Below are 27,949 nucleotides of genomic sequence, written 5' to 3'. Positions count from 1 at the left end.
TGTTTGTCTCCAGGTGTGTGAGCCCGGGGCAGATAAAGAGGACGTGGCGTCTTTCAGACCCAGAGAGTCTATCATGGCGTCGGATCGTACTGTACTCTGGCCTGTGGCTAACCTCCCGCGGGGCAGGGAGGCTGAACGGCCTCTGAAATGAGCTCCATCGTGTCAGACAGGACACGGCGGCGTCCCCGAGCGCTGCAGGCTAAACATTACACCCAACATTAGCCCCGTCTCCGTGAGGAGCTGCAGCCCGGAGGCTGCTCTCTGCAGCGAGGAGGATTTGGCTGCATGGCGGGATAAACGACGGCGTGTTGTTGAGTCATCTCCACACTGGTGTCAGATATTAGACATTAGCATTTTTATAGTTTTTTCTCTCCCTGAAACTGTCTGATCACTCACCGTCTGTTTCCTGAAGACTCTGAAGGAGAAATTTGGGCTTTTGTATCTGAGAAGTTGAATCTAAACCAGCAGACGATTTAGTCAGAGTCACAGTCAGATCAAAGTCAAGAGGAGACGATCGACCGTTTCATTGGGCGCTCTGATTCTTAGGTGATGTCACACTCGTATGGCACCGCAACCAGACTCAGCTGAAACAGGAAGTTGAAGTAAACACTGACCTCTTCCTGTGAATAAATCTAGCGGTTACTCAATGACACGGCTGACAAACCAGTAAACGGTAGCTAACAGACAAACCAGCTAATGGTAGCTAACGGACAAACCAGCTAACGGTAGCTAACGGACAAACCAGCTAAAAGTAGCTAACGGACAAACCAGCTAACGGTAGCTAACGGACAAACCAGCTAAAAGTAGCTAACGTACAAACCAGCTAACGGTAGCTAACGGACAAACCAGCTAAAAGTAGCTCAGGACAAACCAGTCAACGGTAGCTAATGGACAAGCCAGCTAACGATAACTAACGGACAAGCCAGCTAACGGTAGCTAACGGACAAACCAGCTAACGTCAGTAAATAGACAAACCAGCTAATGGTAGCTAACGGACAGACCAGCTAACGGTAGCTAACGGACAAACCAGCTTACTTTAGCTAATGCACAAACCAGCTAACAGTAGCTAACGGACAAACCAGCTAACAGTAGCTAACGGACAAGCCAACCAACGGTAGCTAACGGACAAACCAGTTAACCGTAGCTAACGGACGAACCAGTTAACTGTAGCTAACGGACAAGTCAGCCAACAGTAGCTAATGGACAAGCCAGCTAATGGTAGCTAACGGACAAGCCAGGCAACAGTAGCGTAGCTAACACGTTACTGTTTACTTACTTTTTCCCAAACATTCAACTGACAAAGTGTTTTTACGTTAGTTAAGACGAAGGTTTATGTCTAAGGTCAGATAGATGGGTTTTGATTGGACGAGACCCCGCACACTGTAAAAACAAAACAGCTGTGTAAACCTGAAGTTGCAAGGCAACTGTCCATACCGGATTTTTGGTTTTACATACGAAGAGTTCCAGACAATCACCGTTACACAAATTTATTGTTTTGTTCAGAAAATTATTTTACACTTTTTGTTTCCTTCACCCACCCAGACTCTGATGGCACAGACGGTTCAGGTAGGGGACCGACTTTGGCGATGCAACGCCAACTGCAGGAGCAGGATTCAAACCCTGTTCCTCCAATTGGTAGACTAAAGCCCCATTTCCGCCTGGTGGTCCGGTACGGATTGTACGGTTCAGTACGGGTTGGATTGGTAAAGCCTGATCCTGTTTGTGTTTCCACAGCCAACCATGTCTTCCTTGATGGGCGGCGTGTTAGCTGTACGCTGTTAGCTTCATCAGTTTACAAACGCACATCTACTGCAACACAAAACTAGAGTAGAAGAAGTTGTTTTGACCAATTCCTCTTCTCCGACGAGTTTGGACGCAATTTCATGCCAGGAATCGTTCATCACATGTTCTCATCACGCTGTCACGATGTGGTGAATCATATAAGTGCCTGTAGTTTTTGAATTTCCCTCGTCAGGAGTCAGACATTTTCATCATCATCATCATCAATGGACTGCAGTGTTTCTAGCTCCACCTTCTGGGGTCAGATCACTTTAGTCTGGCCCCCAACAGAAGGCAACCAAAACGTGGGACAGTACGGGTCGGTGATTTAGGGATCTGTCCTGGTTTTAGTCAAAGAAAACCTCACACTGAGACGAGCTGAACTGAACCGTTTGGTTAAAACTGGGCTGATGATGGTACCACTCATATTTCCTCTCAGGTCTTTCCTATGTCCCCTTTCCTACACACCCTCACTTCCACTTCCTGTCTTTCTCTCCATCAGCATGTTGGAGTGATGAGCTGGTTTTATTCAGAGTGAAGCTGTAGAGTCAGTCACCCGCTCACGCCTGAGTAAACCGAGGAGGATTCTCTTTACTCTGTGAGGAGACGATCACGCTGTGATTAAAGTGATTCGATTTGATGAATATTAGAAACCGCTGATTAAATATTAACTGTTGGTTTTCTTTTTCCTGACAGACCGGCCGATCACATCACGTCTCCTCCTGACTGACTGAACTGTGTCTTTCCTCCTCCGCAGCTTGCTGCAGCATTATGTTACTGCGTTATAAGTTAATCACATTATTTTCTGTCAGTTTTAATGAAGTTTTTTTTATTACAGAGGCTGTTTCTTCACAGTGGATGCTGTGTTTATCGGGGTTAATGAGCAAATAACAAAGATACACCAGAGGTAAAAATACAAACAATACCCATATGTTATCTTAGTTTTGCTTTTTGATAGGCATTTAAATTCTATTTGACATATTAAAGTTAGTTAACTCATTGTACTAAAACAAATCTTTTTTTTTTTTTTTAAAAACAGAGAATACAAAGAAGTTCTAGGTAAATGTTTTAATCTGTGATTTATCTAAGTGACAATCATACTTTAGGTTTCGTGTTACGTCTTGATTTAAAGGGTGGTTGTGGGGTAAGATTCAGAACTACAGCTCCCATGGTGCATCTGTAAAATGTAATAACCTGAAAAGAAATGACTTTGTTACTGTTTTCAGATTTCTCATCAGATTTTTTTTGTCATTTTGATAAAGTTAATTTATGAAACTATACGGAGAAGGAAATATATATTTGCTTGTTTGTTTTGGTAATGTGTTTCATGACTTGGTATTTGCCGAGAAATGAGACTCTGGTGCCGCCTAGTGGCAGCCAACCACATCTGCAAGACATTCATGGACTCAAAGCTCATCAGTTTTATTTGGGAGTGCAAACTGAACCACACTGAGCATGGAGACAAATTCAGATTTAAATTCAAAATTCAGAAAAATATTAACTGGTATGTGGTGAATTTTTTTTATTATGATTTATTATTTTATTTTATTTTATCTATTTTTTTTGTCATTATTATTTCGAAAAGCATGTTGCTAATGTACAAATTAGAGGATTAAGATAACATAACAACAATCAACCCAGTATCAACAACAAAAAAACTACATCAATCAAATAAAGAAACAAAATAAAATAAATAAATGAAATAAAAAATTTGAGACTTATTCATGGAAAAGACACCAGATAACAATATGAACAGACAGTATCAGTGTGGATATAGCTATTTACCCCCAATAATGTGATTTCCTCAATAAAACAAAAAACAAAAACAAAAACAAAAAAAAATCGATCTGAAATGAAGTCTGAAAGAGAACTTGAGAAAGAACTTTAGAGTTGTGTTATGTCGGCTATTATTGTTATTTTATAAACCAGAGAGGATCTATTTAGTCTTTATGTTGATATAACTGTTATCCAAACAACTTTATTAATTGATTTTTTTTATTTTCTTGACTTGATTCTGGTTTGAACAATTTTAAAACAAAACGTAATTAATTATAAATCCTTTTGATTCTATCTGTGATTGTGCTGATCACTTAGCGTTAGCCCTAAGCTAACTGATGTCTGCATCCCTTTGGCATCAAACTAAAAATCTTAAAAAGTGGTTTAATTTGGTACAAAGGGAAAAGTACTTTGAATGTCTGTGCTTTTATTTTGAAGTCTTTCAGGTGTTTCCTGTCTGACTGCCTTTACCTTGACGTGTGTCTACGTGAAGCTGCAGGTAAGCTTGAACCGGCCTTTGTTGAAGGTTTTCGTTGCCTTTTTCCCTGAAAAGGATGATGTTAATAAATTAAATCAACACATTCTTCCTGTCAGAGTTTGAGTATCAAAAACGAGCTGTGGAGCTGTTTCTGGAGATATTTTATTCATTAGGGGCCGTTTCTGTTGGATGGAACTAAGAAGAACTTCCGGTTTTCTTTTTTGAACTATGAAGAGGGAACAAAATTCAATGAAAATCTTTTCCCCTTTGCCTCTGGCTCCGCTTTACAGCACTAAACCTCAAATACACTCATCTTAATTTCACACCGTTTTTAATAATCACCTTTTATGACGCTCTGCACAGAAGTGTGGGCTTTTATTCTGAAGTGTACCGGTTGTCGAGTTGTGGCGGTAACGCTGAGCTTGACGCGGTTGTGGGAATTCAGGCTCATTTTAGGGAGTCGGACCATTTGGCTCGGCTCAGTTTGAAGAAATGTTTGGCTTTAGACAGTTTTATTGTCACTTCCTTAAAATGACAGGATTCTACAGGTTAATGAAAAATAATTTACTACTTATATACTTTACCTTACAATATGTCTTTTAACTGAACAGATACAAACAGTCTAAACTTCTTAATTTGCCCAAAATGTTTAAGTTAACTATTAAATTTTACTGTAGAAAAAGCAGCGAGAAATGATCAGGAGGTAATAACTAATCAGGCAAGGTAATTTATCTTTAAACAAATAGTATAAATAAATTAAATTTTACTAATTTTTTATTTCAAATTACAGGGACAATGCATATTAATTGACATTTTTGTAAATATACAAGAGTTAGCCAAAGGGCTAGTGGGCAACCTTAAATTATATAAGGTAACTGATAAGGTCATTAATTGATAAATAAATAAATAATAAAAGAATAAATATTAAAAATCAATGAAAAGGAAAAAAATTCAATAATGATTAAAAATAAAGTGTCAAATAGATGGTTAGAATATATCTGGTGTCCCGAAGGTCATATTGCAAAAAAATAAATATGCAAGACTCTTCTTCTTTGATAAATCTAAACGTTGAATTATGTAGATGAAAAAGTGGGATAAGTCAAGAATTAAGTTACATCAGTGTGGAAAAAAAAACTTTATTGTTGAAATTAGTAGACAAGGACACACAAAACTCTTTATTTATTTATAATTCATATTTTGTGTCACATGAGAAACAAAATATGTCTGAAAACTTGTTTCAGGGTCTCTACAGAGTCTGTTTCAGGTTGGGGTTTTATGTCTGTTTTAGGGTCTATATAGTGTTTTTTTTCCCAAGCTTTATTAACTGACTGTTTCAGGTCATATTTTGTGTGAGTTTAAGCTCATGTATAAATAGTGTCTTTTTCTGTTTATATTAAGGGTCTGTTAGTTTAGGTGAGGTAGGTTAGCATCATATTAAGGTTGTATTAAGTATCTGTTAATATATAGCTCTATTATAATGACATATAAATTTAGCTTTAAATAAATAAATATAAAAGAGTCGGAGAAGCGGGTTCGTAGACAGTGAACATCCCGGGCTCGTAAAGGATCCGGTTCAAATGACCGACTCGTTCGCGAATCACTCGTTGTTTTCAAAACAGAGCAGCTGAGCACTGCGGTATTATCCGAGCAGCCGACACCAGACACCTCGGTCTTGTGTCGTTTCTCGCTCATTTCTTCGACGAATCCTTTCGTTATTTTTATTTTCTGCTCGGGCTCATCCGGGTTTTTCCTCGCTGTGTACCCGCTCAATGACAGCCCCTCTCCCCCGCTGGGAGGACAGCTGGTGCGGCGGCAGCATCGAGGGGGTGATGCCCTTGACTCGGGGAGGAGGAGTTTGGAGGAGAAGGGGGGCACCGTCGTGTCGCGGACTGGAAGCGGTGATATTCTGACTGTGCACTCTTCATCGGCAGGGCTGTCAGGGATGCAGCGCATGCTCTGCAGCTTCATCTCAGCCCAGCCAGCCGCGGAGCAGCGTCGTCCTGCTGAGGAGAGCCGTCGAGAGGAAATGTCGAGCATCCGCAGGGAGCCCTGGCTCTGGAGCTCCGCCGGCCGAGCCGAGGAGGCCTGAGCGGTGTCCACCTCCGGATTAGATGGTGGCTGAAGGCGAGTGTGCCTGACGAGATAAACAGACTGAGGCTGTGCTGCCTGCTGCAGATAAGCAGGAGCTGAGAGTCTGCTCCCCCCTCTGGGTGACATTGTTGCTGTTTTTGGGCCTCTTTGTGCCAGGCTGTGTTTGGATAGATGTGCTTATTAATAATGAATGTGCTGGGCAGCAGCCCCTAATCTGTGAACTCAGGCTGGGAACAGGCTGGGTTCGTTCTGACCCCTGAAGAGAGCCGCTTCGACTGGGACTGATGGCGGACCACGAGGAAACCGAGCTGTCTGAGTCCCTCCAGAGGGAGGACGGCTTCGCCAACGAGCCGGAGGAGCCCAACTTCAAATCCAAAAGTTTGCCCGTTTTAAACGAAGCGGCGCCTCAAGAGGAGACCCTGCTGGACAGCTCTGTGCGGATGTCGATCACGGCGGAAGAGAGCGCTGAATTCATCCAGCTTCCGGCAAAGACCGAGTCCTTTCAGGCCGAGTCCCCGACCAGAACAAACTTCTCGCCCAAGCCGGGGAAGTCGGCGCTGAACAGGCCGAGCTCGTACATGGAGAACACGGAGCTCCGCAGGAGTAAAAACCTCGCCAGGAGGAAGCCGCCGGGGTTCTTCGCCGCCAGGCTGGCTCAGATCCGCCTGCCCAGCAGGAAGTACCTGGGCCTCATCATGCAGGACTCCCGCTGCTTCCTGTTCTGCATGTGCTACCTGACGTTCATCCAGTCGCTCATGGTGTCCGGTTACCTCAGCAGCGTCATCACCACCATCGAGAAGCGGTACAGCCTGAGGAGCTCTGAATCCGGCCTGCTCGTGAGCTGCTTCGACATAGGGAGCCTCCTAGTGGTCGTCTTCATCAGCTACTTCGGCGGCCGGGGCCAGAGGCCGCGCTGGCTAGCGGTGGGCGGAGTTTTCATCGCTGTGGGCGCCGCCCTCTTCTCCTTACCTCACTTTATCTCCCCGGCCTACCAGATCCAGGAGGTGAACTCGTCGTCTGGGAACGAGGGCCTGTGTATGAACAGCAATGCTAGCAGCAGGGACCGCGTCGACATCACTTCCTGTCCCAGAGACCAGGAGGGCAACGAGCACAACCTGTACGTGGCGCTGTTCGTTATCGCCCAGATCCTGGTGGGGATGGGGTCCACGCCCATCTACACGCTGGGACCCACCTACCTGGACGACAACGTCAAGAAGGAGAACGCCTCGCTCTACCTGGGTAAGCCAATCAGCAGCTGGCGTCACTGATTGGTCCAAACAGTAGCGACCAATCAGTGACGTCCACTCTGAGGTGCTGAAGTCTCAGTTTCATCTCTATTGTCATGTTTTCAACTGATAATCACATCCAGCTGAACGCAGAACATCAACATCCTCCTGCTTCGAAAAAGTTTGACGTTCATGTTGAAAATCTAACATTTTTGTTTCTTTTATTCTGAAAATCCAGCAAAGACGACTGGAGTCTCTACTTTTAAAAGCTGTAGAAATGGGCAGAGTGAGGCTTCTGGGATATGTAGTTTGACTAATGTCACCACTGATTGGACGTCTGCAGAGACTTTCCTGATAATACGGCTCTGACGAGTCAGAAATATGAGTCAGTAGAAACAGACAAAGTGAAAACGACTCAAGATGAGATCAAAACAAAGATTTTAATCCGAAGTTGAAGTTCGACTTAACATCAACATCGAAATAACAGCTTTCTCTTAAAAATCTGAGCTCAAAGTCAGAATTTTGAGATAAAACTTTAAAATCTGGGGCGGGCAGGGCGGCTGTGGCTCAGCGGCACCGTTGGAAGGTTGAGGGTTCGATCCCAGCTCCTGCAGTCACATGCTACAGCTGAAGTCTCCACCATCAGTGAGTGAATGTGGCGTTGACGGGTGAAAGATCAGAAGGGTAAAAGCGCTGATCTTATAAACCTCCAGGAAGGTCTGACAGCCAGTTATTGTTGCTTTTTGCTCTGAGACCTAAAACTCCTGACACTTTATTGGTAGTTTAAGTTTAAACATAAAGATTTTATTGTTTCACAGGTATTGTTCAATGATTTTCAATAAAATGAGACTGGAAAATAAAAATCGGTATCGGCAGGTCAGGATTTTTAAAGATCTGTGATTAATCCTCGAGGAGAAATTCAGAATCACAGCAGCAAAACAAGCATTAAAGGATGTATAAATAGAATAATATAATGAGTGTCCACTAGAGAAACAGAGACGTCCATCAGAGACGACAGCTTGTCCATCATTGTCCAGTCAGCCAGCCTCCACCTCCACAGGGTCCAGGACTGAGCTTCTTCAGCAGTCTGTTCAGTCTCTGTCTCCTGGATCCTGTCTGCTCACAGCAGGTGAAGCTTTTCACATGTGGCCTTGGTGTCTGCTGTTAGCTCTGTTAGCCATGTCCGTGAATAGCATGATGCTACTCTGCCCTCTGGTATTCGCTCTGTTTCTGGGTTAGCACAGCTAGCTCGTCCATCTTATTGGAGATAGATCTTATGTTCCCAATAACGATGGATGGAAGAACAGGTCCCTGTCGTCACTTCTTAGCTCACACCTGAGAACCAGCACGTCATCCTCACCTCCTTCTCCTTAGCTTGCAGGTAACATCAGGTTACCTGCAAGCTAAGGTTAGCATCAACATGCAACAGGCTGCTAACAGCTGCAATCTCAAGTGTAAACAAATCATACAGATGCAAAAAAGAAAAAACACCACTTAGCTTGCGAGTAACATCAGGTCTAGCACCGGTTAGCATCAAAATGCAACAGGCTGCAAACAGCTGGTATCTTGAGTGTAAACAAATCACTAAGGAGCAAAAAAGGAATAACACCATTTAGCTTGCAGGTAACATTAGTTCTAGCAACAGTAAGCATGAACATGCAACAGGCTGCTAACAGCTAGAATCTTGAGTGTAAACAAATCACACAGGAGCAAAAAAGGAAAAACACCACTTAGCTTGCAGGTAACATAAGGTCTAGCACCGGTTAGCATTAACATGCAACAAGCTACTAACAGCTAGAATCTTGAGTGAAAACTTATCACACAGGAGCAAAAAAGGAAAAAAGCACCTCTTAGCTTGCAGGAAACATCAGGTCTAGCACAGGTTAGCATCAACATGCAACAGGCTGCTAACAGCTGGAATCTTGAGTGTAAACAAATCACACAGGAGCAAAAAAGGAAAAACACCACTTTGCTTGTGGGTAACATCAGGTCTAGCACTGGTTAGCATCAACATGCAACAGGCTGCTAACAGCTGGAATCTCGAGTGTTAAAAAATCACTAAGGAGCAAAAAAAGGAAAAAAATACCTCTTAGCTAGCAGGTAACATCAGGTCTAGCACTGGTTAGCATCAACATGCAACAGGCTGCTAACAGCTGGTATCTTGAGTGTAAACAAATCACACAGGAGCAAAAAAGGAAAAACACCACTTAGCTTGTTGGTTACATCAGGGTAGCACTGGTTAGCATCAACATGCAACAGGCTGCTAACAGCTAGAATCTCAAGTGTAAATAAATCACACAGGTGCAAAGAAGGAAAAACACCACTTAGCTTGCGAGTAACATCAGGTCTAGCACCGGTTAGCATCAAAATGCAACAGGCTGCTAACAGCTAGAATCGGGAGTGTAAACAAATCACACAGAAGCAAAAAAGGAAAATTACTACTGCAGACACAACCAGTTTGGTTTCAACGACCAACAAATAAGATGCTTAGGCTCCACAGACAAAGAGGAGCTCAAAGTCGGAATTTAGAGTTTGGAAAAGTCTCAACAATCCCCAAAAAAATTCCAGTTCCTGCTGCTTTGTTTTACATGTTTAACCTCAGACAGAACAACTTCCTGTGGCCCTGTTTGGTTAAATTCATCTCCCGTATAAGGACGTGTCTCTGAACGTGTCCGTACAGAGCTGAGAGGATGTTAACCAGTTTACGTCTTCAGATGTTTGCGGTCTGATGTTTGGCGCCCGGCAGCAGGATCAGCTCCTCTCCAGCTGCAGCCGTGTTGGTGAAGTCCAGCAGTCTGCGTTTGAGCCTGTGTCTCTGCACCGAGCGGTCAAGTTCACCGCCACACCGCGCTGAGAGAGTGGTTTATTTATGGAGCGGGCTTTGTGCTCAGGACGGCGGTCATTGTCAAACAGGAAAGGCAAAGTTGGAAGCGCTGCATTGTGTCGGGCGTCATTGTCTGCGCGCAAAGATCCACCGGTCAGCAGCTGCACACAATGTCTGCACGCACGCTTGGCAGCTGCGTGCATTCCTGCAGCACGCCACTCTGAAGACGCACCTGCAGCGAGCAACACCACGTTTGTCCCATCGTCACCGAGCAGGTGCAGCGCTCTGCTCAAAGGCACTCCAGCAGGAAGAAGGTCTGCCAGGCAGGCAGCACAGAGTTCCTGAGGCCTTTGAGGTGCCCTACATGTCGTGTTCCAGATCGTTCTGTGGCCAAATCAACCGTTTGACCTGCAAACCCCCCCCTCGCCTCGCGCCTCAGTGGACTCGAACAAGGTGAACCTAATCAAACCAACAAACAGGAGGAGGTTATGAAAGAGAACAGGAGGAGGAGGAGGAGGAGGAAGGTCTTATGCATTCCTGTCGTTCAAAGGGAGAGAAGTGAAAGTCCCTCAGAGGCCCCGGCTCATTTTCAGACCCTTAAAGGGGGTACCATGGTACGGTTTTTACCACCACAGGTTTCAGGATGTTAGAAAGACGTGTTTGAAATGTTCCTGCTCTGCATCAACTCCCAGAAGTCACCAGCTCTGCTCGCCTCTGTGGCAGGAATCAAAAGTTCGTCCAACCAGACCCTCTTCACCACTCTGACACCCTGTTACTTTTCTGTCCGCTGAATGGAAACACTTGTTTCTCAGTCTGAACGGTTGGGTCGGTAACAGCAGGAAGGAGCAGAGCAGAGTGTGCAGGAGGATGGTGCTGAGGAGGGTCAGCGTCAGCAGGAAGGATCACCAGTCAAGAAAACGTTTCGTTGGTCAGGTTGTTTTCACACATGAACGAAAAGTGCAGAAAGTTTTCAAGAACGGGCTGCATGTGTGAACAGACACAAATCAAAACTGGTTCAGCTAAAGCCTAAATGAGCTAACACAGCACTATGATAAAAGCGTCAGAATCGTGGGATTAACATTGGAATTCTGGGATTAAAGACTCATTAAAGTCGAGACTCTGAGGTTAAAGTTGGACTTCTGATTTTGATGTAGTAATTCTGGGGTTAAAGTTGTGATTTTGTTATCAAAGCGTGAATTCTGGGATGAAAATCCAAATTCTGGGATCACAGTTGGAGTTCTGCTATTTAGATTGAAATTCTGTGATAAAGGTCAAAAATTTGATTAAAATCAGAATTTTGAGATTAAAGTCAGAATTCCAGGGTCAAACTCTGAATTCAAAAATTGAAGCAGACATTTTGAGATTCGATTCAGAATCCCAAGATTTAAAGTAAAACTCAGATTCAAGTTGAATATTGTTTAGATTGAAGTTAGAATTCTGGGATTAAAGTCAGAATCCTGGTTTGTAGATTAAAGTCTGGATTTAGATATCAAAATTGGACATTCAAGATTAAATTCAGAATTCCAAGGTCAAATTTTAAATTCAAAGATTAAAGTCAGATTTCTGAGATCTACGTTAAAATTTTGCAAAAAAAAAAAAAAGACATCATTGTGAGATTCAGTTCGGAACTCTGAGATATAATCCAAATTTTTAGAATAAAATAGGAATTTTGAGATTTTAAAGAAGTGATTTGAAGGTCAAAGCCTAAATTCTGAGATCACAGGTGGAATTCTAAGGTCAAATTCTGATTTCTAAGTTTAAAGTCAGAATTCTGAGATTAAAGTCAGCATTTTGAATCTAAATCTAGTAAAAAATTATCTAAATAAGATTTTTTTTTTAATTTATCAAATTGTCTATGTGATGTCTGAGTTTTTTTATTTCTAAAAAAAATGCAAAAAATTTAAGAAATCTAACATTTCTTAAATTTGTAAAAAAAAAAAAAATTCAAAACATTTTGAAATCTAAAAATTTGCAAAAATATTTTTTTTTAAATTTTATAAGTTGGCAAAATATAAAAAAAATATTTCAAAAATTAGCAAACTTTTTTACATGTCAACAATTTCTAAAAATAAATAAATAAAAACTAGAAATCAGGAAAAAAAAACAGCAAAAAAAAAAAGCAGTTCCTCTGGTGTCCACTTGGGGCTGGCTGCGGAAACCAAAGTTGATCTTTGCAGCAAAAAAAACATGTTTACCAAGTTGGGATTTTGAGATCAATGTCAGAATTCTGGGTCATAAATTTGGAATTCTGAGAATAAAGCTGATCTCTTGGGTTAAATTAGGAGTTCTGAAATTAAATTCTGAGATTAAAATTGAAATTTTGGGATAAAGTTCAGAATCCTGAGATTAAAGTCAGCATTTAGGATTGAAGTCGGGATTGGATTTCTAGGGTCAAATTCCAAATTCTGAGACCAGGGTTGAAATTCTATGGTCAAATTCTGAGATTTTAGTCACATTCTTTGGTCAAATTCAGAAATTTGAGAGATTTAAGTCAAAATTCTCAAAACAAAGTTGGAATTCTTTGACTGAAATTGAAATTCTGAGATTAAAGAGAAATAATCAAACTTCAAAGTCCAAATTCTGAGATTCTGACTGAATTTCTGAGGCCAAATTCTGATTTCTAAGATTAAATTCAGAATTCTGAGATTTAAATCTGACTTTTTGGATCAAAGTCAGAGTTCTGAGATTAAAGTTGATTAAAGTTAATGTGTGAAACTCATACGAACTTTTAGAAAGTTCACAGAAAGTGTTCATGTGTGCACACAAACTGACCAAACTGAAAGCTGGTTCCTGTGAACGGTGGTGATGAGCAGCAGAGGACAGGAGGAGTAAACCCCTGAGGCTGAGGAGGGGGGGCGGTCTCTGGATGCCTCGGTCCTCTGAGGTGGTTCAGTGACTTTGGACCGGGCCTGGACCTCGCTCTGTGTTACAGCACAGGACAGAAACACATCACTGCCTCTTTCTTCGCCCGTTTCCTGGAAACGAGGTTACGTTTGGATGAATCTGTGCTGCTGTGCGGCTGGCGCTGTGGAATTGGGTTAATCAGTCGATTAACCTGCTCAGAGGAAAGAATTAAAAAGTTTGAATGTTTGGTTTGCTGGTTATTTAAAGCCTGTTAACTGGTTCCTGCCTCACTTCTTCTTCTCTGGTTTTCTGTGGGTCTGATATCAACCGTGCACAGAGGCCGGGCTGCAGCCTCTTAGGTTATTACGTTAGAGGGGAGATGAGCAGAGACCTGCAGCTGTGCTGTGGACTCAGCAGGAAGAGCATCCTGATCTGCAGACTCTGTCTGACAGATTGATCAGGAGCAGGAGCAGCCGGGCTTTCCTGGCACACGCCCTGAGTCAGACTCATACCAGAATCAATCTGCACCGTTTGTCTGGTAATCCCTCGTCAGATCAGAGGTGTCCGCTGGTTTCCCTCGGCTGGTAGTGGAGATAAAACGCAGACTGAGGGAGATTTAAACTTGAAGATGGCCGGGCCCTCTGGGAACGGCGCCAGCGGAGCAGCAACACAATGCAACATATTCTGCCTGAGCCCTGCCCCGCCCCGAGTGATAAGAAAGAGACGTCACTGCGGGACAAAGATGGGTTTATCCCCTGGAGTTTGTTCTAAGACGGGGAACCCGGGTGAAGAAAAGCCCTCATTCACAGAGGAGCCCGGCTCTGAAGCGTTTGATTCGACTTTCGCTGTCACTGGAGGGGACAGGGTCAAAACCTGGAGAGAGAGACACACATGAGCTTCATGACTCTGCCGTCAGGTCCCATAAAAATGTGACTTCACATCTGGAGTGGAGGACTCAGACTTCTGCTCGGCAGCTACGTGAGCCAGGATCCACAAAATCTACTTTAGCTTCACAATAAAAACATTTGAGTGGATCAAATTCTACAGATAGTTCAAATCTAGTGAAAAATATCTAAGTGAGAAGATTTTTTTAAATTTATAATAATTGTACATGTGATGTCTGAGTTTTTTATTTGAAATAAATTTGCAAAAATTTTAAAGAATCTTAAATTTTAAAAAATTGTCAAAATTTCAAAACATTTTGAAATGGGAAAATTTGCAAAATAGTTTTTGGATAAATAAATAAATTTTAAATAAATTTGCAAATTTTTTTAAAAAATCTTAACTTTCATAAATTTGTAAAAGTTTCAAAACATTTTGAAATCTGAAAATTTCCAAAAAAATAGTTTTTAAATAAATAAATACATTTTAAATGAATTTGCAAAAATTTTGAAAAAAAATAAATTTTAAGAACTTTTAAACATTTTAAAACATTTTCAAATCTGAAAATTTGCAAAAATTGGATTTAAATAAATACATACTTTTAAATAAATTTGCATACATTTCAAAAAATCTTAAATTTGAAAGATTTGTAAAAAAAATTCAGAATATTTTGAAATATGAAAATTTGCAAAAATATTTTTTTTAATCTAATTGATTTGCAATATTAAAAAAAAAATTATATTAAAAAATTAGCTCAATTTTTAATGTTTACAATTTTTAAAAAATAAATAAAGAAATAAAGTAAAAACATCTGAAAATAAAAAATTGCAGTTCCTCTGGTGTCCACTTGGGGCTGGCTGCAGAAACCCAAGTCGTTCTTTGCAGCAAAAATAAACATGTTAACAGCCTGTTCAAAGACAGTTTTTCTCTAAATGAATTTACTTGACAGGGGCGTGACTTGACTGAAAGGGGGGGGCCTTCTGTAGCTGTTAGCGAGCAAGCTAACGATCCGCTTTATCGCCACTTTAACGTGTCTTTACTGTAAGCTTTAGGTCTCCTCTTACTCCAGCCTTCCCCAGACTTGTCTTTAGATTTGTTGAATAAAAAACCTGGGTGAATTGTAAAAACCCAAGTCCAGGTCCTGGATTTGTGACTGTTCCCTGAACTGTCAGGACTCTGAGTTGGGAAGTCGAGTTTTTGATCTGCTCTCCGAGTATCATCCAGTTTGTTATTTTGACCTTTAGAAAGCTTGTTTTCTCTTCTTTTAAGAACCATCAGGACCGCTTTTTCTTCTTGCCCGAGAAGTTGAAGAGTTATGGTAATGAGAACAGTTGGAAGCCAGTGTACGTGGGTTGTATTACCGTAATACCTCAGATATCACTGTAAAGTGGGTCTGATCTGATCGGTTCAGTATCAGATCAGGCCTTTTTGTTGAAGTATCGGTGATCAGGAATTTTAGCTGATCGTCTCCACCGATCATTCCTACGGTAACTCTTCAGGGACATACAGTCCAAAAGGCAAACTGTTTTTTTAAGAAGAGATGAAATTCATGTGATGTTAATAAATTTTTTGTACGTGATACATTCAGGTAACCTGGGAAATTTGAGAGTCTGATGGTTGTGCCAGTGTTTCCAGTTTTTGCATTGGACAAAATGTTTTGTAAACAGTGTTTTGATTTGATTCAATGGACTTAATAAGCTCAAAACTTCTTTAAACTATTGTTTTTTTTACTATTCAGTAATTTTGACTTCTTCAGCAAAGTTTATCTCAAAACATCCCAACCGTGAAGCTTGTCTTTTCTTCTTTAAGGTGTCTTTGAACATGGCTGCTAACCTCAGTAGTGTAAGAGTTACGGTAATTAAAGGAGCAGCTGTAAAACAGGAGCCTCTGCTCTCTGATCCTGGTCTTTCCCCCTGATCATCTCACTGTTCAGTAAATCCCTCCGCTCCTCGCTGTAGGACAAACATTCTGGTCCATTTCTCCCGCTTTGCGTTAGCCTACATATGAGCTCATGCCTACAGGCGTGACAGACATCCATTAGAATAATTCAGCACAGTATTTCTTTGTGGGCCCAATAAGAGACGCTCTGTTTGGCTCCCATGCCAGGCGAACAGGCCGCGCTGCAGCCACTTGAAAGTTTAATGTGCCAGCTCAGAGACGCAATATGGCGGCCTGCTGGTCCTGGGGTTGCCTCGTCATGTTGCCGTGTGTAGCGACAGGCCGTGAGTTTCTGCTCCGTCCTGACCTGGCAGAGCTTTCTCTGTGCTTTAGAGCTGGTGGAGGATTAAACCGTCAGATGTGACAGGATTTAGAGGCAGCGTGGACTCAGACATGTCTGCGTGTTTTAGTGATGAAAACAGGATCAGCAACGTTTTTAGCAACGTGCATGAAAAGGAGGGGCAAGCTGCGGCACGAGGCACTGAAAGGGTCACAGAAACTTTAAGATCTGATTCAGTAACTTCTGTCTGGTCCAGTGGAAACTTGTTTCCTGGTCTTTGCTGGTTTCAGATTCAGGTCATGCTTGGTTTCCTGTTTTCATGCTGCACAGAAAGTTAAACCCTTGATAGAGAAGTTTCTCCACCTCGGTTTCTTTTTTCCAGAAGAGCTAACCATGAAATGGAAACCACAGCCCAGACTGACACGCTCAGACTGATCCTGTGGTCTGTGTCTGGTCCCTCTGTCCTGGATCTGTGCGTCAGCCAAATACACCTCCAGACCGTTCAGACCGTCTTTATTTTTTAAATCATTTTACAACACGTGATGAGCTGTGAGTTGGTGAGTCTCGGTAACATCACAGAAGATAGACCGTCAGCTGGTCTTCAGGGTTTTTCGGACGATGATCTGTTTCTCAGAAAACACCCGACTCGCTTCACTTTTTTGCTCTGCTTGCTTTTGCTCTCCACACTCTGACTGTTTCCTGGTCTTGATTGTGGGCCTCCTCTTCCCCATCCTTGTCTGAGGTCCTGAAGCTTTAGCTCGAGAAACGACCTCCTTACCTTGATCAGAGATCTTGTCTTAATCTGAGTTTAGACCAGGGGTCTTCAACCTGTGGCTCAGGAGCTTCATGCGGCCCTTTGGCTCCTTTGCAGTGGCTCCTTATAGCTTTAAAAATATATTATTAAAATAAAGGGCTTTTAATATTTTAATAATAACGACACAGACACTAAGAAAAAATATAATATAAAATTTGGGCTAAAAATGCATCACCTCTTGAAACAAAGCTTTTTTTAGTGATTTTTTGTAGTTTTTTTTTTCCTTTGATTTTTTTTTATTTCAATTTTTTGACATTTTTGCAAATTAAGAAAAATAATTCCAATTTTTTTTTAAGATTTTGCTAACTTTTGATTTTTTTTAAAAAATATAAATTACTCTTTTTTGCAATTTTAGAAAGATTTTACAATTTTTGGAAATCAAACAAAATTTTAAGATTGCATTATTTAGGTTTTTTTTTTTTTTGCAAATTTATGACATTTCATCAATTTCTTTGAATTTTTCCACTTTTTTTTAAGTTTTATTTTACAAATTTTGATCTTTTTTTTCAATTTCCAAATTTTGCAAAATTTATAAAATCTTATTTTTTTTCTTGAAATTGCAAATTTATTAAAATATAAATTAAATAAATTAATTAATAAAGATAAAAAAAACTAAGAGATCACATGTACAAATTTATAAACACAAAAACTTCTTGTTTAGATAATTATTCACCTGATTATACACTTTTTTTGTCTTAATGTGAAGATAAAGTAGATTTTGCGGCTCTGCGGAACTAATTTCTTCCTGTGGCTAATTATTTGTCTAATTGTAGCGCCGGAGACCCATGGTAGATTATGCAAAAAAGGGCAGTAAGACAACAAGAAAGGCCTGATGCAGTTAGCCTGTTAGCCTGTTAGCCTGTTAGCCCGTTAGCATAAGGGATGTTCAGCCTGTGCAGGTTTTGATGGGGGTTTATTTCACTGCAGATGGATTTGTTGACTCTTAAAGGAGACAAAACCGTGAACTGAGGAGGAGATCATGACACGTATATGAAACCAGGATCATTCCCCAGGACTTCCTCTGTGTCTGATCAGCTGATCTCCTCTGACACGTTCAGCAGAAAGTCTCCAGTTTACAGGGTCACTCTTTAAACTGGAACACCGGGAGCTGACAGAGACACATCATCTCTGTTTCCACCAAGTGTTTCAGTTCAGTTCGTCTTGGTACGGTACACATTTTGTGGCGTTTCCATTGACTTTTCCCAAGTTAGTGACCCGTACCGTCCCACTTTTTGGTTCCCTTCTGTTAGGGTGCCAGACCGAACCGATCCAACCCCAGAAGGTGGAGCTAGAAACACTACAGTATGTTGATTGGTGGAAAGAATCACACCCCAACAGAAGGGAACCAAAAGTGGGACGGTACGGGTCGGTAATATGGGGAGCTGTCCCAGCTTTAGTCGAAGGAAACGCCACAAAATGTGTGCTGTACCGAGTCAAACCGAACTGAACCATTTGGTGGAAACAAGTCTTAAGATCCACATGCTAATCATAACGAAGATGAATCATTGAGCTTTGATTTCCTGTACTGATCTGTACCGTACCGCTTGATGGAAACAGGTCTATTCATACTATCAGGCATAAAGAAGTCCGTTGTTTAGGAGGTACTAAACCAAGTCCATCAGGACTGGGGGTCAGATTATTGTGGACGCAGGGGCTGCTCCACCAATCAGGCGCTTCCCCCAGAGTTCGCTCAGCTTTAGAAAGTGCTATTCCCTAAGTTAGAGACGTTTCAGGGGTAAATTATCCTCCTGGTCCAGAGGATTGAAAAGCCCCAGGTAGATCCAGGTAAAGTTGGTCAGATGCAGGGTAAGAAAAAGAAAACCTGGGTTAGTCGGAGTTGGGCAGCCCTTGTTTTTTGGAGCTTAACCCACATCCGGAGCTTACAGTCAGGGTATCCCGGCCTCTGCCCGTACGATTTGGTGCATTTCATCTAAAATCTGTTTCTTGTGAGTTTGTACCTGAGAACAAAGTCTCCAGAGAATCCCTTTAATCACTCGTTACGTCTGACGCTGAGCTGCAGCCTGACACACATACGGTCCAGGCCGAGCTGTGAACTCTGAGGAAAGCGCCGGCCGCCTGCTCCGCTCACAGAGGCCATGGTGGACTGGGGTCGGTGACGGCGGCCGGCGGGGAAGTGTAACGAGACAGTGCTGGGTCAGCAGATTACCATGACAACGCTGCCATGCCCATAACCTTTCATTGTGTCTGTCCTCTCCTCATCCCGTCACGGATTGGCCCCGGCTCAGTCTGTCTGTCTGTCTCGGCCTCTGCTCTCAGCATTTCCTCTGCCATGGTGTGAGCCGCACGGAGAGATGCAGCTGCAGATTTGTGGCGTTTAAAAAACTCATCCATCAAGCGGCAGAGATGTAATGAACCCTGGAATAAAACCTGACCGCTCCAGCTCTGATTTATGCTCCTGATGCTGAACGCGCTCAGAGCTTACAGGGTTTATCGCTGATGGAAGTCCACGTTTTCCTCCTGAAACCTTTAAAAAAAAACACGCTGTAATTTTTGGAATTACATTTCACGTCTGATGACTCTCACACAGCTTCTCCCCTGATTTACAGCCAGCATCAATTTCTTTAACAGCCGTAAACGCTGGTCCAGCAGGTCCAGGCTCGTGTAATCAGGGATGTAGGGAGCGGACTCAGCACTGCTCAGAGTGTGGTTTCACAATCAGTCACCAGGTGGCGTCAGACAGACTGATGACATCAAACCTCACCTGTCCACCTGTCCTAAATGTGTCCTCATATCAGTTTCTCAGTTGTTCAGTTTGGTTTGTCTAAAACTGGGACAAGCCCCTGAATTACCGACCCGTATCGTCCCACTTTGGTAACCCCAGAAGGTGGCGCTACAACCAAACTGTACTGATCCGTACCGGACCACTTGGTGGAAACGAGGTGGTAGATTAGGGGTGGGGAAAATTATTGATTAACTAATGCATCACAACATTTCCTGCCTAATTTAATATTGATTCAGGAAAATCTTCTGAATCCATTCACCTCCAAGCCAGAGGGGGCGCTGTGTGTTATTTGTGTTGTACGGACGGAGGCCACACGGGACCAAACAACATCAGAACGGCAACCAAAGCAGCGTAAAGCAGCTCCTTTAACTTTTAAGTCTGACGTTTGTTTGTTTTTTATTGCTTTTATGATGTTCTCCACTAGGGGGCGATATGGGCAAAATATGACAGGATATTTTTATGGCAGGATCAGGATCTGTTTTTTGTTTTTAAGATGCTCTGTTGTGGTTTTTGAACTTTAATTTTTATAAATCATGATAAAAGCCTGAAAATGTTTCTTTAAAAAGTTGTAATGAGGTGTTTTGTCTTGAAACAAGTCAACGCGCTCAGTAACAGTCAAGTTTTTGGTGAAGAGAGCTGAGAGATCTAATGAAATCTTAATGATTAAATCCTGGACGTGTTTTGGTTTAAACCATCTCTGCGCCTCTCTGTTCGTCTGTCTCCCAGTCGCCTGCTCAGCTTTTATCCGCCGCGCTGATGGTCTGCCTGGCGTTGTTGCGTAACCCGGCAGCCCGCCAGCCCAGGGTTTTCCCTCTCGTCCTGCTAGATAAGGGATTATCCGCGATGCGGCTGGGTCCCCTTGGAAAGCCCAGGCCCTCAATCCCACGGCGATGCTTCATCATCCCGCGCTCTGGCGGTCCCCGACAGATGATGTAACGGTGGAGTGGAGAGATCTGTGGAGGGTCAGAAATATGTTTCTGAGCGGATGAGTAACTGCAGCGCTCACTCTGCTGCTGCTTCACATCAACTCCTCATGCTTCAGAAACAGGACCTGAACGTTTCCTGATGTTTTCAGAGCAGAAAAGTCGCACACGTTGGTTTTTCTCTGAGAGTATCTGAACCCTGAGACGCCGCACAGCTTCGTTAAACTTTAAGGTTAATTTCTGAACAAAAACACGACACAGCCTGTCAGTGTTTCCAGTGTTTCTAAAGAACTGAACTGATCTGATGATTAAAATTTTTGCAGGCGGCGCCGCTCAGCGTGAACCCGGAGCCCCCGGTGAGTTCCCAGGACTCTGACAGTTAGATAACCTTCGGTCTGGTCCAGCGCCTGGTCCAGCGCCTGGTCCAGCTTTGAGTTTTTAAGTCACGCCACTGGATTTCTGAGTTCGCTTTCAACCTCAGCCAGGGACTTTAGGATGTTAATTCCTTCTAATTGGAGAAATCTTATTCTCAGGCCGGAGCGGGACCCTCATTACTCGGTCATATGACCTGGACACATGACCCGCACACACGGCCTTTTGTACCTGGCTCTGTAAGAGAGATTAGTCGCAGTGGGAGCGTTACATAAGGGTTAAAGTTTGGCTGTTAACTTGTTGGGACGATTCAATGTGAAGTTCTTCCTGTTTGCAAAAACCATGTGAAACAGCAAACGTACGGAAAAAGAGTTTTCTCCAAAGAAACATTAAACTCTATAAAGACACAGTCAGTTTTTTATAAGTAAACTTTCTTTCTCTGGGGCAACGTTCTGCTCTGTGAGGTTCTGTTAAATTAAAAACATCCTTTTTTTAACATTTGACCCTTTAAACAACATCCTTAAAAACATTTTTCTTAACAGAGTACCTTTTGTTTTTTTCATAGTAGCATTCTGTTCATCAAAGTGACTTTAAACGATATTCTACTCGACAAAGAACCGCTCTGTTTGTCAAAGTCACATTCACTCAGTCAAACTAAACATAAACGTTCTGTTCCTCAAAGTAACACTCTACTCTTTAGAGGGCACATTTTTCTATTTAAAAAAGCATTCTATTCTTTAAATAACCTGTTCTTTGGAACTTTCATTCTACTGATCGAAGTAGCGTTCTAGTTTTAAGTTACCCATAAGTTGGAAGCAATATGTTCTTTAAAGAAACATTCTATTCTGTAAAGTTTCATATTATCCCTTAAAGTAGGATTCTATTCTTTTGAGTAACATTCTATTTTTTGAAGAAACATTCTATTCTTTGAATTAAGATTCTATTCTTTTAAGAAACATTCTATTCTTTTAAGAAACATTCTATTCTTTGAATTAAGATTCTATTCTTTAGAGTGACATTCTATTCCTTTAAGAAACAATCCATTCTTCAAAGCACCACTCTATTATTTAGAGGGCACACTCTATTTTTTTCAAAGCAACATTCTATAGTTTTAAGTAACATTCTATTCTTTTAACTAACATTTTATTCTTTAAAGTAGGATTCTGTTGTTCTAAGCAACATTCTATTATTTTAAGTAACATTCTATTTTTTAAAGTAATTTTCTATTTTGTAAAGTAACATTCTATTCTTTGGTAGTTGCATTCTATTTTGTGATTTGTCATTGTATGAGTTATGAGTTAACATTTTATTATATGTAGACACTTTTTTTCCCGTATAGAACTGTTGTGTTCTGTTCTTCTTGGATGGATCACTGTTTCACACTCTGATAATCTGACCTGTGAGCTGGTTTTCCAGGAGGTGGTGGAGACCAAACACTGAGCTCAGAGCAGAGTCCTTTATGGACCGTCAGGCGTCAGGATCATGAACATGAACGGGATCTTCCTGTGTTCTGTGTCAGCTGGATGTTCAACATCGTTCTCTGTGCACTTTCTACTTTCTGTAGAGGCTTTTCATGAGAAACCTGATGATTTATCCTTAACTCCTCTCTGTCCTCCCTCCTCTCTGTCCTCCCTCCTCTCTGTCCTCCCTCCTATCTTTCCTCCCTCCTTCTCTCCTCCCTCCTCTCTGCAGCCATCATGTATGTGATGGGAGCACTGGGACCAGCAGCTGGTTACCTGCTGGGAGGAGTCCTCATCGGGTTTTACGTGGATCCAAAGACGGTGGTGACCATCGATCAGAGTGACCCTCGCTTCATCGGGAACTGGTGAGAAACATCAGGCTGCTGTGGTTTGGGCTGTGGGAGTGAAACAGGATAAAACACCAAAACAAGACGAACTCTGGGTTCACTGAAGCTCCTCAGGGGGATTGAGTCCAGATTGAGTCCAGATTAAGTCCAGATTAGGCCCGGCTCGGTCACCTGTTGGTGGGTTCAGGCTCAGCTCAGTACCAGGCTTTGTCAGAAGGACTCTGGGCTGCTCTTTGATGGGATCTGTTACATAAACGGCTTTAAAGGTCTGACACACCAACTTCATCAGGCAGGTCTGAAAAATAATCTGTATCCAGGCTTCGTTAGGTTCTCCACACAGTCCAGCACCAAGAAAAAAAACATATGTTTTCTTAAAAAGATAAAGAAAACTTTTCTCAGTAGAAAAACACGATGAAACATTTTACTGCTGGAGCTCTGTCTGTGGATCATTCATCAACACTGAACGTTCTAGAAGCAGAAGCACATTCTACTGTTGGAGTGACATTCTATTCTTTAAGGTTATATTCTGTTCCTGAAAGTGACATTCTACTCTTAAACATTCTATTTCTTATGTAACATTCTAGTCTACACAGGAGCATTCTATTCTTTAAAGTCACAATTTGTTCTTCAATGAAACATTCTACTTTTTAAAGTCACATTCTATTCTTAAAGGTAACATTCTGTTTTTTAAAGTCACACTCTACTCTTTCATAACATTCTATTTTCCATGGCAACATTCTATTTTTTAAAGAAACATTCTATTCTTTAAGGTAATGTTCTGTTTTTTTAAATTATGCTCTCATTTAACTCTCTTCTTTGAAGCAACATTCTATTTTTTGAAGTAACATTCTATTTTAAACAGGATCATTCTATTCTGTGAAGTCAAAATTTGTTCTTCAAGGTAACATTCTACTTTTTAAAGTCATATTCTATTCTTGAAGGTAACATTCTGTTTTTTTTTCAAGTTACACTCTACTCTCATTTAACTCTTCAAGGTTACATTCTGTTCTTCTACGTTCTATTTCTTATGTCACATTCTATAATACACAGGAGCATTCTATTCTTTAAAATCACAATTTGTTTTTCAAGGTAACATTCTACTTTTTAAAGTCACATTCTACTCTCTAAGATTATGTTCTATTTTTTTAAGTTATGCTCTCATTTAACTCTTCTTTAAAGCAACATTCTATTTTTTGAAGTATCATTCTTTTTTAAACAGGAGCATTCTATTCTTTAGAGTCACAATTTGTTCTTCAAGGTTTCATTCTACTTTTTAAAGTCATATTCTATTCTTGAAGGTAACATTCTGTTTTTTTTAATAACACTCTATTCTTTGATAACACTTAATTTTCCATCGCAACGTTCTATTTTTTAAAGTAACATGTTAATTTTTATCTTAAGCCACAATTTATTCTTCCAGGTAGCATTCGTCTTTTTGAGTCACTTTCTATTCTTAAAGGTGACATTCTGTTTTTGAAGGTTACACTCTATTCTTTTATAACATTCTACTTTTAAGGTAACAACCCATTTTTTTAAGGTCACATTCTTTTCTTCAAGGTTACTTTCTGTTTTTCAAGGATACATTCTATTCTTTCATTAAATTCTACTTTTCAAGGCAGCATTCTATTGTTGAATAGAATGAAGTTGATTGTTTTCCTGCTGCTGTCTGACCTGTTGTACCTGTGATGTTGTCCAGGTGAAGTCTTTGTGTGTCTGTGGGTCTGACGCTCAGTGAGCTGCTGGTGCTAACTCTGCTAACGTTGTCCACGTTAAGCTAACCGCTCTGACGTGTCCACCTGCAGACTTCTTCTTTATTTACAGGTGTTTTCTGACCTTTATGAGTCAGAATTTAAATTTCCAGCTAAAAGTAAAAAACCGCCATCAGTGACCTTATTGAGGCGCCTCGCGGTTTAGCTGAATGTCCCAGATACAGAGGCTGTGGTCAACGTGAGGACAGTGGCTGAAAAAAAAAGTATGAACTGGAATCAAAGTAAAACAAACAGAGTTTTTATAAATCTTGTCAGGAGCAGGAAACAGAAACAGGTGAGGGCCGTCAGCCATGTTTTAGACTTGTTTGCTCTCAGGTCACGTTTTCTGATTTCCGTCCATCTGTTGATCCGTCAGAATGTTCCAGGAGTGGTTAGTCATCTATTTACAGCTCTGGGTGACGGCGTCCTGTGGGTGACGGCATCCTGTGGGTGACTCACAGCTCGCAGCCACAGGCTTCCTGCATGAATGATAAGTGACGACGGCGAGCGGAGGATGGAGGAGTGTTTCCCGGGGTTTCATGAATGTCTGTGCTCAGTGTCGAGCTTCAGAGCGGCTCCTCACTGACGGTGTCCTTCGGTTCGTCCTGTTCCCAGGTGGAGCGGGTTCCTGCTCTGCGCCGTGGCCATGCTGCTGGTCATCTTCCCCATGTTCGCCTTCCCCAAGAAGCTGCCGCCCCGACACAAGAAGAAGAAGAGGAGGAAAAAGCTGAGCCTGGACGACCTGTCCAGCGACGACGACGTCCTCAAGGAGAAGAGCAACAACAACAAGAGCCAGACGGTCACCTCGTCCATGGGCTTCGGCAAAGACATCAAAGGTAGGGCGGCGCCAAGGCCGTGACGCAGGAACTGAAGTTTAACCAGCTTTATGATGTCATCTGATAAATGTCTTTGACTTTTCCAGACCTGCCCAAAGCCGCCGTGAGGATCCTCAGCAACGTGACCTTCCTCTTCGTCAGCCTGTCCTACACGGCAGAGAGCGCCATCGTCACCGCCTTCATCACCTTCATCCCCAAGTTCATCGAGTCTCAGTTCGGCATCCCGGCCTCCAGCGCCAGCATCTACACCGGTGAGCCACACCACACGCCGCACACCTCACGCCTCAGGGGCTGGCTTTAGCTGGGTTCCCACGTCATCCAATCAGGTTTCAGATCTGGAAAACCGCCGTCCTTAAAACGCGTTTCAGATCCAGCTTTAAAAATTTGGCCACAGCTCCTTCAGACGAGACGCAGATCATTCACACAACACCCGTGGCGTCTGTTCATCCTCCGGCCCTCAGCTGGAGCCGGATCACATTAATAATGGAGAAACTGCTGCTCTTCAAATAAAGGGGGCACCAGGGACACGGCGCCGCAGCGCTGAGTGCAGCAGGCGAGCAGAGACACGCAGCAGAAACAGGCTTTAGAAAAACACGCTGAGGTTAAACACACGTGGTCAAACTCAGGACACACTCCAGACCCAGGACTCCTGGTCTGACTAGGATCTGCTCCTGAAACTGTTTTACTTTGAAAGTCACTGGTTGTTGTTGTTGTGTGGTTTCGGCACACGACTTCCTGTCCAGCTCTATACACTCTGTACAAACTGACCGGTTGTTCCTGTGAATTTTCTCCGCACTAAGAGGAGCTTTCCTGGTTTCCTGTGTCGACAACATTTTACTGAGTTAAAAAGTAAAAGAAAAAAATAAACAAATCAAAATACCGTATTTTCCGCACTACAAGGGTCTTCGGAGTATAAGGCCCACCTTCAATGAATGGAATGAAATAAATGAATTGAAAACTTATTTCATATATAGGGCACACCGCATTATAAGGCGCATAGAGTAGAAGCTATAGTAGTGGCTGGGGTTGCGTTATGTAACCACTAGATGGAGCTGCGCTAAAGGGAACGTCAACAAAACAGTCAGATAAGTCAGTCAAACTCAGGCTACATCCACACGGAGCAGCACATTTTCCTATCCCACTATTTTCTGTGCCGTTTTCAAAAAACGTGCGCTGTAAAGACTGAACTGATCTCCGTTTCCAGAGATGAGGTCACATGCCAGACCTTTGGGGGGCGCTGTATTGCACTAACAATAAACAAGAGAAGAAGCCCAGGCCAGCCTGTGAGCTAACGTTAGCACTTAGCAGAATTCCTCTTTACAGGTTCTTACCACTGTTACTTTGGCCACGCCCCCTGACTACGGTTACCATGATTAATCAATATTATACCATGGTCAGTGAGAATTATTTAGATTGGTCTAATGCACGCCAGTTGACAGTTAGTTCGACAAGTTAAATCACCATTGTATCACTCCGCTGTGCGCGTTACCATAGCAACGCGTCACACATATTTCAACGGGTGAGGATAACACAAGAGTGCTGAAACATGAATTTTGAAGTCAATTTCAGCAATTTTGGACCAAACAAAACAACAGATGAATGGGAAGAAGAAGAAGCAAAAACAAGCTAGGCAACGTTACAAGCAGGTAACACCAGAAGAGCTCAACAAGACTGAAAATGAAAAAGATGAAGAGAACACAAAAAAAGTTACAAAATGGGCTGTTACAGTTTTAAGAGAATATGTAATGTGGAAAGGAAGAGATGCTTTTTCTTTTAAAATTCAACGTCTATGGGACCAAGGTATAGGCAGATTAAACTACTCGGAAGCGTGCGTTAGACCGTTCTAAGGCACAACGTGGAGTGGGGACACCACGAAGCGCAGCGGCGTGGTGTCCCCACTCCACGTTGTGCCTTACTTAATCCATATATAAGGCGCATCGGGTTAAAAGGCGCACTGTTGACTTTTGAGAAAACTGAGGGCTTTAAGGTGCACCTTATAGTGCGGAAAATACGGCAAGTAAAAGTCGCTCGTCAGCAGTGAGCCCGTCGGACCGTTTCTTTCCTCTTCCTCTTAAAATCTTTAATCTGACTCAGAGCTGTGACCTGTTTCTGTGCTGGAAGTTGAATTTCTGGTTTAAAACTTAAGTCATACCATGTATGCTAACCGCTAGCTTACTAATGCAATTTACCATCTACATTAGCATCAAGCTAGCACTACCTTTTCCACATGGTTTCTGGTCTATGAGGGGATAATCGGGTAGGGGAGACCATATCTAGACGTCAGAGCAATGTGCAAAATGGGTACAAATTTTGACATCTAAATCTGACCATTTTTGGACGTTGTAATGACGTTCAGCACGCCTAGATTTGCAGATCAAATCTAGGCGTCAATGGGACGTTCAAAATGGATCCAAACATTCAGACATAGACTTTTTTAAGACGTTAATCTGACCTCCCTACAACGTCCAAAAAAGACGTAATAAAAACTTTCATTCTGCACTTTCAGGAGACCTGATTTGGACGTCAAAAATTACATTAAATACGTTGTTTCAACATCACATTGTGCACATTGCACGTCACACACCTGT

The 27,949-nt window shown here is 42.1% G+C and overlaps 1 protein-coding gene across 1 annotated transcript in view; it reads left to right on the top strand.

Moving 5' to 3' along the window:
- Positions 1–5,691: 5,691 nt before the first annotated feature.
- The window catches only part of LOC141804805 (solute carrier organic anion transporter family member 5A1-like), a 38,631-nt gene continuing 16,373 nt past the window's right edge, over positions 5,692–27,949 (top strand). The window contains exons 1-4 of the mRNA XM_074689433.1: positions 5,692–7,363; positions 22,663–22,795; positions 25,141–25,361; positions 25,448–25,612. Coding sequence (XP_074545534.1) covers positions 6,409–7,363; positions 22,663–22,795; positions 25,141–25,361; positions 25,448–25,612 — 1,474 coding nt within the window. The 5' untranslated portion in view covers positions 5,692–6,408. The remainder of the gene's footprint in view (positions 7,364–22,662; positions 22,796–25,140; positions 25,362–25,447; positions 25,613–27,949) is intronic.

The sequence above is a fragment of the Halichoeres trimaculatus genome, unplaced genomic scaffold, assembly GCF_033239565.1.
Source record: "Halichoeres trimaculatus isolate MK-OKI-2021-1 unplaced genomic scaffold, fHalTri1.1 fHalTri1_scaffold_15, whole genome shotgun sequence".
In the NCBI taxonomy this organism is placed as follows: Eukaryota; Metazoa; Chordata; class Actinopteri; order Labriformes; family Labridae; genus Halichoeres; species Halichoeres trimaculatus.
Note: the sequence above shows the minus strand (reverse complement) of the source record. Positions and strands in the feature narration are given on the sequence as shown.